General features: G+C 47.4%; 1 protein-coding gene across 1 annotated transcript in view; it reads left to right on the forward strand.

The window, feature by feature from the left end:
- Nucleotides 1-12,613, forward strand: part of LOC311109308 (uncharacterized protein) — a 98,877-nt gene extending 86,264 nt beyond the window's left edge. The window contains exons 10-16 of the mRNA XM_084152141.1: nt 1-212; nt 1,185-1,247; nt 4,794-4,886; nt 5,716-5,797; nt 6,435-6,547; nt 10,299-10,488; nt 12,503-12,613. The exon at nt 1-212 is cut by the window's left edge and continues 90 nt beyond it. Coding sequence (XP_084008267.1) covers nt 1-212; nt 1,185-1,247; nt 4,794-4,886; nt 5,716-5,797; nt 6,435-6,547; nt 10,299-10,488; nt 12,503-12,507 — 758 coding nt within the window. The 3' untranslated portion in view covers nt 12,508-12,613. The remainder of the gene's footprint in view (nt 213-1,184; nt 1,248-4,793; nt 4,887-5,715; nt 5,798-6,434; nt 6,548-10,298; nt 10,489-12,502) is intronic.
- The last annotated feature ends 201 nt before the right edge of the window (nt 12,614-12,814 follow it).

Raw genomic sequence — 12,814 nt, forward strand, 5'->3', positions numbered from 1 at the left:
AACCAGCCACCGCCCCCTCCTCCTCCACAGTACCAGAGAAGAAGCCCCCTGGGCCCAGGGTCCCCCGTCCCACCTCTACCACAACCTCGGGCAGTGCCAGCGCCTCGGGGACCACCTCCCGCCCAAGCACAGCCCCCGCACCAGACATCCGCAACGTGCGCTCCAAGATCGGCTCCACGGACAACATGAAGTACCAGCCCGGAGGGGGGAAGGTAGGGGGTCGTGCATAAGTGATGGAGGGGGTGCTTTTGGGGATTGGGGGGGGGGGGGGTGGAGACAGTGGGATGGACTGATATTCTTATTGGGGATCCCACGTTGATTATTGGGGATCCCACGTTGATTATTGGGGATCCCACATTGATATTGCAAAGGCTTATGAGCCAGGTTCTATTTTATACATTAGTTCTTACATTAATAAAATTGGTATTCTGTTTCAAAGATGGGCTTGCTTTACAGACACTGTTGTTATGATATTCTGTAGGGTTCTGCATGTTGATTCTCAGTGTTGACCATCTAATGGCTTTGCCTCCTACAGGCAGGTTATGTTCAGTAGATGATGACTCAGTTAACTCAGTTAAATTTTCCCATAGTACAAGCCTCCTGACATCACATCCCGCATCAGAGCTGTCCCAGTTAACAACCCCCTCCTCCTAGTTTCGTCTCCCACCTAGTAACTGGTCCCAGCTTGTCTCCTATTTTACCCGTTGTAATTCAAAATGTTCGCCAGTTAATCTCAGTTAACTCTGTGACTTCCTCCATAAATCTCCATTTGATTCCATTCACCATCTTGCATCCATCCTGACATCTCACCCCATTCTCTGCATCTGCCTCTGTAGTACTTCACCTCTCACTTCCTTTTTCCTGTCTGTCCCCTTATTCTATAGCTTTCACTTTTACTGTCAAGTGTCAACATGGTGGAATAACCAAGTCCAATGTTGGAATAACCAATAACCAACGTTGAAAGGAAAATGGTTCCACGTGTTGAGCGATAGACCCCAAACTGCATGTTCCCAGTAACGCAGCCATGCATGCATGTTCTCTGAAATAAACGGAGCCCTGCTGTTTTGGATACATCATCAGAATAGAGGAGGTAGTCCTGCTGTCCGCTCTCCTCCCTCCCTTCCCACGTTCCACCCCTCCGTTGGTCTTCCTGTATTGACCCAAGGTGGGCCTTGTCTCCCCAGGTCTCTGGCAGGAGCGACGCCCTGGGCCAAGGCTCCTCCTCCAAAGAGACCAGCCAGGTCAAAGTGAGTTCACCCCCCATCGCTCATCTCATCCTATTGCTTTTTTTTTCCTCTTCAAATCTCCCTCTTTCTAACCCTCTGTTTACTACTCTCTCTCTCGCTTTCACTCTCTCGCTTTCACTCTCTCGCTTTCACTCTCTCGCTTTCTCTCTCTCGCTTTCACTCTCTCGCTTTCACTCTCTCGCTTTCACTCTCTCGCTTTCACTCTCTCGCTTTCACTCTCTCGCTTTCTCTCTCTCGCTTTCTCTCTCTCGCTTTCACTCTCTCGCTTTCACTTTCTCGCTTTCACTCTCTCGCTTTCACTCTCTCGCTTTCACTCTCTCGCTTTCACTCTCTCGCTTTCACTCTCTCGCTTTCACTCTCTCGCTTTCACTCTCTCGCTTTCACTCTCTCGCTTTCACTCTCGCTTTCACTCTCTCGCTTTCACTTTCTCGCTTTCACTCTCTCGCTTTCACTCTCTCGCTTTCAATTTTTCTCATTATATTGTCTCTCACCCTGTCTTTCTCTGTCCCTCTCTCTTTCTCTCTCATTTTTGTCTCTTGCCTTGTCTTTGTCTTCCCCAAGCTGTTCATATCTCCGCCCTCTGTTTGTTACCGTTTTTTTTTATTGCAACATTTCATTCTTCACACACATAAAGACACGCACTCACTCATCTCTGATTGTCCCTCATTCACTGCATGGACTGACTGACGGACGGCTGTCTAAAGTAGATGGACGAGTGACTGACCGACCGACTGACACACACTGGTCCTGAGTTTTCCATTGTGAAAATGCAGCCTGAAAACAGAGGCATGATGAATCACTCAGTGGACTGTGTTTACAGCCAGACATCTTTTCTGGAATTTCTATTGTCAACGTGTGACAGCAAAGAAACAACCGTTCTGATTCATGTTGTATTTTAGGTTTCACCTCAAAAACAGAGTTAGTGATTATTGAGATATGGAAGAACTGTAAATGGGATACCAGATCGGATGGCATACCCTTGGAGGGGAGACACACATCCGTGGTAGACTGCTCACAGGAATTCATACAGTAACACAAGACTCAAGCCAGAGAGCCAGCAGTCCATATTGACAATGTTGCTTGACAGCAATACAAATATATATATATATCCTGTATCATGGTTTGAAAACGGGCCTGGCCTGCAGCATAGTGTTTAATGCCCTGAGGCAGAGTAGTTGCTGAGGGCTGTGATAAGTCATTAAGTCATTATCTTTCTGAGTTCTGCTCAGTCATACACTCTACTAAAATCTCCCTAATTATCATAATGATACCCACCGGACTCCGATGGCTGTCAAGGATCTGAGCTTAAACCTTGTACTGCTTAGTGTGTGTGTGTGTGTGTGTGTGTGTGTGTGTGTGTGTGTGTGTGTGTGTTTTTGTTTATTTATCCTTGTAGGTACCAGAATTCCTCACTAGGATAGTAAAACAAGGAAAATTCAGACAAGTGGGAACATTTTGCCAGTCCCCACGAGGAAAAAAAGCTATTTTAGGCTTAGGGGTTAGGTTTAGGGTTACGGTTAGGGTTAGAATTAAGGTTAGGGTTAGGATCTACGGCTAGGGTTAGGGTTAGGTATAGTTTTAGGGTTAGGGGTTTGGGGTTAAGTTGGGACATTTTGCCAGTCCCCACGAAGAAAAATGCTATTTTAGGCTTAGGGTTTAGGGTTAGGGTTCCGGTTAGGGTTAGAATTAAGGTTAGGGTTAGGAGCTAGGGTAAGGTATAGGGTTAGGAGCTAGGGTAAGGTATAGGGTTAGGAGCTAGGGTAAGGTATAGGGTTAGGAGCTAGGGTAAGGTATAGGGTTAGGAGCTAGGGTAAGGTATAGGGTTAGGAGTTACGGTTAGGTATAGGGTTAGGAGCTAGGGTAAGGTTTAGGGTTAGGAGCTAGGGTAAGGTATAGGGTTAGGAGCTAGGGTAAGGTATAGGGTTAGAAGCTAGGGTAAGGTATAGGGTTAGGAGCTAGGGTAAGGTATAGGGTTAGGAGCTAGGATAAGGTATAGGGTTAGGAGCTAGGGTAAGGTATAGGGTTAGGAGCTAGGGTAAGGTATAGGGTTAGGAGCTAGGGTAAGGTATAGGGTTAGGAGCTAGGGTAAGGTATAGGGTTAGGAGCTAGGGTAAGGTATAGGGTTAGGAGTTACGGTTAGGTTTAGGGTTAGGAGCTAGGGTAAGGTATAGGGTTAGGAGCTAGGGTAAGGTATAGGGTTAGGAGTTACGGTTAGGTTTAGGGTTAGGAGCTAGGGTAAGGTATAGGGTTAGGAGTTACGGTTAGGTTTAGGGTTAGGAGCTAGGGTAAGGTATAGTTTTAGGTTTAGGGTTAGGGTTACAATTAAGGTTAGGGTTAGGGAAAATAGGATGGGAATCAATTTGGTCCCCACAAGGATAGCTGTGTGTGTGTGTGTGTGTGTGTGTGTGTGTGTGTGTGTGTGTGTGTGTGTGTGTGTGTGTGTGTGTGTGTGTGTGTGTGTGTGTGTGTGTGTGTGTGTGTGTGTGTGTGTGTGTGTGTGTGTGTGTGTGTGTGTGTGTGTGTGTGTGTGTGTGTGTGTGTGTGTGTGTGTGTGTGTGTGTGTGTGTGTGTGTGTGTGTGTGTGTGTGTGTGTGTGTGTGTGTGTGTGTGTGTGTGTGTGTGTGTGTGTGTGTTCGCGAGCATATGTGTTTCCTTTGCTTAACTGTCAGCACAAGGGTGGGTGCAGTGATTTCTTACAAAAATGTCTAGTGAACTGTATGAAGTTGTCATGTTCCTGTCTAAATCTAAGTACTGGGTTTGTGGGTTCGTGGTACTAGTGTCATATTGTCACAGTGTTATTATCGGTCTATGTGCTAACAAGTATGAATGTCTCAATATGGCAGGATATCACCAGGGTGACTAATTAACAAACAAGTATGAATGTCTCAATATGGCAGGATATCACCAGGGTGACTAATTAACAAACAAGTATGAATGTCTCAATATGGCAGGATATCACCAGGGTGACTAATTAACAAACAAGTATGAATGTCTCAATATGGCAGGATATCACCAGGGTGACTAATTAACAAACAAGTATGAATGTCTCAATATGGCAGGATATCACCAGGGTGACTAATTAACAAACAAGTATGAATGTCTCAATATGGCAGGATATCACCAGTGTGACTATTAAACAAACAATGACACAAGCCATCCACTTAAGACCATTAGAAGGGCATATGCATAGCAATATCAACAGTGATGAACACCAACACAGTATATCTACTGAGTATCACAAACAACACAAGTAGGTTAGCAACAACATACAGTACATATACAGGTGGAACCATCACTATCATAATACATTCACATTTAAAGGTGGCCTGTTTCAATACCGCAGCAATTGAGCATCCTCAAAGGGCAGGTGTGGATGTGGGACCCGCATGCGTGACTTTAATAGACCTCTCTGTGTGGCCTCTAGATGTTTTCTGCTCTCTTCTCTTCCTTCCTCGTCACAGCACGCCCTCACCCCGACCCTCCCTCTAACCCTAACCCCCACGGTGACCCTACTCTTCCTCTTTGCCTGCCATGCTGTGTTTGTAGGTTCAGATAGTCTCCAAAAAGCTGGACTTCAGCCACGTCACCTCACGCCTGGGTTCTAAGGACAATATCAAGCATGTTCCTGGTGGAGGGAAGGTTAGTACCGGATTGCGGCTTAGCTTCAATGGCCCAAACCCCACATGACCGACCACACATCATTACCAATAAATACCTTGGGGGTTTTTATTAGATATCTTCTGAAGACTCCACTGGAACAGGTCTGAGACTGAACTGCACTAATACAAAAAAATAATAACTCCCCCGCCCATTTATTGTAGACTTTTCGGTCTGAGACCTTTTTCAAGAACCTGACTCATAGACTCAAATGATCTGAGTCACTGTCCTACAGTTGACAGTTATGTTCAGGATTCGGTTCTAGTCTAGGAAATTCTACAGTGCTGCCCCCTTCTGGCACTGGCACGTCATTGCCTGAACGCATCGCTCCTGCCGATTGACACCACCAAACGCTTTTGAGACACGTCACTCTTAATCACAGTTGTTTTCCCTTTCTGTTGTTTTTGGACCTTGGCGACGAGGCTATTGTTCAGCACGGTAGCTTTAGCTAGCCCGCCTCCCTAGTGCCTGCTGCTGCCTTTGGTTTAGAATGTCTCTGTCTCTGTCTCTAACTCACTCAACACCAAACACCACCCTTACTTGTCTGACCTCTGACCTGCACAGACACTCAACCCTGATTTGGCTCTCCATACATACTTCCTCCTTTGATTGGTTGTGCTCTTATTGCTACTGAATGCGGTGGACATTGGTAGAAGGGGGTAGTACATGACTTTTTCCAAGAACAGATGGCTGATGATCAAGCTGAATAGATTCAACTGCATGGCGAAGAAGATGGCTGTCATGGCTCATTGACCGATTTTCATGAATTACCTCTTCAGTGTGTGTAACTGGGTTTGATGTATATTTGCAGGTTCAGATACTCAACAAAAAGGTGGACCTAAGCAAAGTGACATCAAAGTGTGGTTCCAAGGCCAACATCAAACACAAGCCTGGTAAGGTCCTCATGGGTAGACCTGTTGAGTTGCCATCCTGTATGTACCCAGTATTACATGTGTCTCTGTGTTTTATTGACCACAGCACTTACTGTCATTATATTCTCAACTGTATATAAGTATTGATAGATGAAATCCAAAAGTAATTAAGGAACATTCAAACATGACTACCAAAGATGATTATAAAGATTAAGCAGAACATCTGTCCATTGGCCTCCCGAATGGCTCAGCGGTCTAAGGCACTGCATCGCTACAGCCTGGGGTTCGGCTGGGCGCCTGCAGGCTGACCTTGGTCGTCAGTTGAACGGCGTTTCCTCCGACACATCGGTGCAGCTGGCTTCTGGGTTAAGCGAGCGGGTGTTAAGAAGCGTGGCTTGGTGGGTCATGTTTCGGAGGACGCATGATTCGACCTTCGCCTCTCCCAAGCCCGTTGGGGAGTTGCAGCGATGAGACAAGATAAAACGGGGGTGAAAAAAAAGAAAAACATCTGTCCATTGCTCTTTTAATCACCAGCTGATTAATTTGTAAGTCGCTCTGGATAAGAGTGTCTGCTAAATGATTTAAATGTAAATGTAATATTCCTTAGACCTGTGCAGTGTATCTCTATGCTGTTCCACTGACTGTGTGTGTCCTGTAGGGGGCGGCGATGTGAAGATCGAGTCCCAGAAAGTGAACTTCAAGGATAAGGCTAAGTCCAAAGTGGGCTCAATGGACAACCTGTGTCACGAGCCAGGCGGTGGCAACATCAAGGTGAGGTCACCAGACAAAGGGGCCTCATACTGAGTAACTTTATACTCCTACTTACACACACATTACAGTTTAGTCTCATACATCTGGTGCATGTCAGACGTTCAGCCTGTATCAAATGGCATAGTCGAGAAATGTGATCCCCACAATGTTAGCATTCTGAAAAACATTTAAGGGAGGATAGCCAAAGGCACAGGTACAGTAAGTGCTATCTGTATTTTGTCCCTGTTTACTGATCGATGGTAATGCCACGTTATTACAATACACTGTGGACAATACCAGCTGTGGAAAGTGTCGCTCCCCACTGTTTTGTTTGTTTGTTTGTGTGTGTGTGTGAGAGAGAGACAGAGAGACAGAGCGAGAGAGAGACATAAAAATAAGCAATGAGGGGGAAAGCATTGCATTTAGTTTCTCTGTTTGTACTCTTTCCTCACTGTGTTGATAACAACACTTGAAGAATGCTGGGAGGTGTTTTACTCATGGCGGTTGACAGCATGGTTCTCTCTCTTCCTGCGGCACCTCCAGAATCTGAACTCTCCCTCCTGCCTCCCTCCACCACCTTTTCTCCCTCTCAGAGATGTAGGAAGACTGGACCTTCAAGCATGGCTAGGCCCTAGCAGTTCTAGTCTGAGCAACAGCGAAAGACCGGGGGATGGAAGCAGGGGGTTGGGGTGGAGGAGAGAGAGAGAGAGAGAGGGATGAGATGAGGAGGAGGATAGAAGGAGGGGGTTGGGGTGGAGGAGAGAGAGGGAGAGAGAGAGGGATGAGATGAGGAGGGGGATGGAAGGAGGGGGTTTGGGTGGAGGGAGAGAGAGAGAGAGAGAGAGAGAGAGAGAGAGAGAGAGAGAGAGGGATGAGATGAAGAGGGGATGGAAGGAGGGGGTTGGGGTGGAGGAGAGAGAGAGAGAGAGAGAGGGATGAGATGAAGAGGGGGTGGAAGGAGGGGGTGGGATGGAGGAGAGAGAGAGAGAGAGAGAGAGAGAGAGAGAGAGAGAGAGAGAGAGAGAGAGAGAGAGAGAGAGAGAGAGAGAGAGAGAGAGAGAGAGAGAGAGAGAGAGAGAGAGAGAGAGAGAGAGAGAGAGAGAGAGAGAGAGAGAGAGAAGAGAGAAGAGAGAGAGAGAGAGAGAGAGAGAGAGAGAGAGAGAGAGAGAGAGAGAGAGAGAGAGAGAGAGAGAGAGAGAGATGAGATGAAGAGGGGGATGTGCATCCCACAGGGGGGAAGGAGAGCCAGACACAGACTGACCCTCATTCCCCCATAAGAGGACGTGTGTGAGAGGAGTAAGGATGACCAAGGGGAGAGGCTGGTGGTACTGGAAGGAACTCTCCTAGGGACCAGCCCTATCTAGCGTGATGTCGCCTGTCCCCTCAGCCTATGACAGTCCATATTATCAGTCACATCTCAATGGCTGCACCATTCATCTCCTCTGGCACTGTGAATTAACTTGAACTTTCTGCAATGCATAGAGTACACAGTTGATAATAAACGCACATACACAATGGGACATGTTCTCAGTTGGTCCTCGATCACATTCTTTTGGATTTCATCTATCAATACTTATATACAGTTGAGAATATAATCGCAGTGAGGTGCTATAGGCCTATTTCAGAGATGGTATACTATGCCTGCACATACCTATCATCTTACACAACACTTGACCAATCCATGTTTACATCATACAGTGAGGGGAAAAAAGTATTTGATCCCCTGCTGATTTTGTACGTTTGCCCACTGACAAAGAAATGATCAGTCTATAATTTTAATGGTAGGTTTATTTGAACAGTGAGAGACAGAATAACAACAAATAAATCCAGAAAAACGCATGTCAAAAATTTTATAAATTTATTTGCATTTTAATGAGGGAAATAAGTATTTGACCCCCTCTCAATCAGAAAGATTTCTGGCTCCCAGGTGTCTTTTATACAGGTAACAAACTGAGATTAGGAGCACACTCTTAAAGGGAGTGCTCCTAATCTCAGTTTGTTACCTGTATAAAAGACACCTGTCCACAGAAGCAATCAATCAATCAGATTCCAAACTCTCCACCATGGCCAAGACCAAAGAGCTCTCCAAGGATGTCAGGGACAAGATTGTATACCTACACAAGGCTGGAATGGGCTACAAGACCATCGCCAAGCAGCTTGGTGAGAAGGTGACAACAGTTGGTGCGATTATTCGCAAATTGAAGAAACACAAAATAACTGTCAATCTCCCTCGGCCTGGGGCTCCATGCAAGATCTCACCTCGTGGAGTTGCAATGATCATGAGAACGGTGAGGAATCAGCCCAGAACTACACGGGAGGATCTTGTCAATGATCTCAAGGCAGCTGGGACCATAGTCACCAAGAAAACAATTGGTAACACACTACGCCGTGAAGGACTGAAATCCTGCAGCGTCCGCAAGGTCCCCCTGCTCAAGAAAGCACATATACAGGCCCGTCTGAAGTTTGCCAATGAACATCTGAATGATTCAGAGGAGAACTGGGTGAAAGTGTTGTGGTCAGATGAGACCAAAATCAAGCTCTTTGGCATCAACTCAACTCGCCGTGTTTGGAGGAGGAGGAATGCTGCCTATGACCTCAAGAACACCATCCCCACCGTCAAACATGGAGGTGGAAACATTATGCATTGGGGGTGTTTTTCTGCTAAGGGGACAGGACAACTTCACCGCATCAAAGGGACGATGGACGGGGCCATGTACCGTCAAATCTTGGGTGAGAACCTCCTTCCCTCAGCCAGGGCATTGAAAATGGGTCGTGGATGGGTATTCCAGCATGACAATGACCCAAAACACACGGCCAAGGCAACAAAGGAGTGGCTCAAGAAGAAGCACATTAAGGTCCTGGAGTGGCCTAGCCAGTCTCCAGACCTTAATTCCATAGAAACCTGTGGAGGGAGCTGAAGGTTCGAGTTGCCAAACGTCAGCCTCGAAACCTTAATGACTTGGAGAAGATCTGCAAAGAGGAGTGGGACAAAATCCCTCTTGAGATGTGTGCAAACCTGGTGGCCAACTAAGTCATGTTTTGCAGAGGGGTCAACTGCTTATTTCCCTCATTAAAATGCAAATCAATTCATAACATTTTTGACATGCGTTTTTTGGATTTTTTTGTTGTTATTTTGTCTCTCACTGTTCAGATAAACCTACCATTAAAATGATAGACTGATCATTTCTTTGTCAGTGGGCAAACGTACATAATCAGCAGGGGATCAAATACTTTTTCCCCTCACTGTATTTGTTTTGGCGCTCTCTATGGTTTAGGTATGCACATTTCTTTCAAATTAAAATGGTGATAAAACCCAGGGTTTAATGGGTTTGAAATATATTGAATTACACACACATTTACCAAACAATCTAACTTCCCCTGGATTTTATCATTGGTCCCTTCCATTGTAGTCTCTTTGTGAAATAGTGACACCTGATTTATGGACCCAGAGACTCATACTACGTACTCCTACACCCCTGTCTAAAGATTCAGATTATTATTATTCCAATTGTTAAATATAGATTAAGAATATATTCCTCATCTAATATGTTTGAGTAAATATAGCTCGATTTTCCACTTGATTTGATTCTGTCAGACCACTCACCCTGGTTGTGCTATAGCTTTAATGATTTTCTTACCATTTTTATTGAAGACATCCTCAGCGCTTGCCATGTTTTCTTTGAGTACTCTTGTTGTCCTACTGTACACACACTGCAAACCCTTTTCCATTCCATTGCCCCAACTGACACCCTGCCACTGTATGTGTTTCTAGGCTGAGGGTGCCCAGGAGATAGCAGAGGGGAATGGGGTTCCCCCCAGTGATACCCCAACCCTAGCCCCAGTCTCAGCCACGGTGCCAGGGCAGGCAAACAGCCCCGCCCAGGAGAATGGGGTGAAGGAGGGCGCCCCGTGCCAGGGCCTCCATTACTCCCAGGGCCTGGACTCACGTATCCCTGAGACAAGTAAGTATGCCCTCCTCCCAAGCCGACCTGTCCCCCACCTCTCCTCGCTCCTCCAGGGCCGCGTACCACTCCTGACTCCTTGTCAGACTCCTATCCCCTGATGTGAGTCCAGGCTCTGTCGTAGCTGGCCGTGACCGGGAGACCCATGGTCGGCGCACAATTGGCCCAGCGTCGTCCAGGGTAGGGGAGGGAATGGCCGGCAGGGATGTAGCTCAGTTGGTAGAGCATGGCGTTTGCAACACCAGGGTTGTGGGTTTGATTCCCACGGGGGGACAGTATAAAAAAATAAAATAATGTATGCACTCACTAACTGTAAGTCGCTCTGGATAAGAGCATCTGCTAAATGACTAAAATGTAAATGTAAAATGTGAGCTGAAATGAGGCCTCTCAAATACTGGCCTGTACCTTTGACCACCTAGCTTCAATCCAAATGTGCTTTATGAATGTCTGGTCTGGAGAGGGGCCTTTTGAAGTTGGGATGCAAAAGGAACAGAGAGGGTCTGTTATCTAAATGACTTTGTGACGTCCTTATTTATTTTGTGAATTATTTAATTTGTACATGAAGTCCCTGACCTCCACATGACCTTTGACTTCTTATTCTACAGGCGTCTAATTCTTCTTTGTGTTATCCCTCTACCCTCCTCATCTCAACCCCCTCAACATCTCCTCTCTCTCTCCTCCTCTCCTCTCTCTCCTTCACTCCTCTCGCCCCTTCACTCCTCTCTCTACTTCACTCCTCTCTCTCCTTCTCTCCTCGCTCTCCTTCTCTCCTCTCTCTTCTCTCTCTCCTTCACTCCTCTCTCCTCCTCTCCTCTCTGTCCTTCGCTCCTCTCTCTCCTCCTCTCTTCTCTGTCCTTCTCTCTCTCTCCTTCTCTCCTCTCTCTCCTTCTCTCCTCTCTCTCCTCTCTCTCCTCCTCTCCTCTCTCTCCTCTCCTCTCTCTCCTTCACTCCTCTCTCTCCTCCTCTCTTCTCTGTCCTTCTCTCTCTCTCCTTCTCTCCTCTCTCTCCTTCTCTCCTCTCTCTCCTCTCCTCTCTCTCCTTCTCTCCTCTCTCTTCTCTCTCTCCTTCACTCCTCTCTCCTCATCTCCTCTCTGTCCTTCGCTCCTCTCTCCTTCACTCCTCTCTCTCCTCCTCTCTTCTCTGTCCTTCTCTCTCTCTCCTTCTCTCCTCTCTCTCCTTCTCTCCTCTCTCTCCTCTCTCTCCTCCTCTCCTCTCTCTCCTTCACTCCTCTCGCCCCTTCACTCCTCTCTCTACTTCACTCCTCTCTCTCCTTCTCTCCTCGCTCTCCTTCTCTCCTCTCTCTTCTCTCTCTCCTTCACTCCTCTCTCCTCCTCTCCTCTCTGTCCTTCGCTCCTCTCTCTCCTTCACTCCTCTCTCTCCTCCTCTCTTCTCTGTCCTCTCTCTCTCCTTCTCTCCTCTCTCTCCTTCTCTCCTCTCTCTCCTCTCTCTCCTCCTCTCCTCTCTCTCCTCTCCTCTCTCTCCTTCACTCCTCTCTCTCCTCCTCTCTTCTCTGTCCTTCTCTCTCTCTCCTTCTCTCCTCTCTCTCCTTCTCTCCTCTCTCTCCTCTCCTCTCTCTCCTTCTCTCCTCTCTCTTCTCTCTCTCCTTCACTCCTCTCTCCTCCTCTCCTCTCTGTCCTTCGCTCCTCTCTCCTTCACTCCTCTCTCTCCTCCTCTCTTCTCTGTCCTTCTCTCTCTCTCCTTCTCTCCTCTCTCTCCTTCTCTCCTCTCTCTTCTCTCTCTCCTTCACTCCTCTCTCTCCTCTCCTCTCTCTCCTTCTCTCCTCTCTCTTCTCTCTCTCCTTCACTCCTCTCTCCTCCTCTCCTCTCTGTCCTTCGCTCCTCTCTCCTTCACTCCTCTCTCTCCTCCTCTCTTCTCTGTCCTTCTCTCTCTCTCCTTCTCTCCTCTCTCTCCTTCTCTCCTTCTCTCCTCTCTCTCCTTCTCTCCTCTCTCTCCTCCTCTCCTCTCTCTCCTCTCCTCTCTCTACTTCACTCCTCTCTCTTCTCTCCTCCTCCAGATTGAGTCTTTCAAGCTCAACTTCCGCGAGAACGCCTGCTCTCGCACGGACCACGGCGCCGACATCATAACCTGGCCAGCCTCGGACGACAGCCCCTCACACCTGCAACCCAGCGTCTCTCTCAATGACTCCCAGGCCTCCGCCAGCTACCCCTGCTGCCCCCGGCCCCCTCACTCCTCCCCCTGCTGGGGCATGGGGGCAGCGGCACACTAGCAGGACTCAGGTCATGACCCTCAACCCCACTCCCCACATCCAAACACCTCTCCCTTCCTATGATCTCATTAATGTGTCATGTTATTACGTCTACCCCTG

Source organism: Coregonus lavaretus (genome assembly GCF_964263955.1).
Source record: "Coregonus lavaretus genome assembly, chromosome: 34".
Taxonomy (NCBI): domain Eukaryota; kingdom Metazoa; phylum Chordata; class Actinopteri; order Salmoniformes; family Salmonidae; genus Coregonus; species Coregonus lavaretus.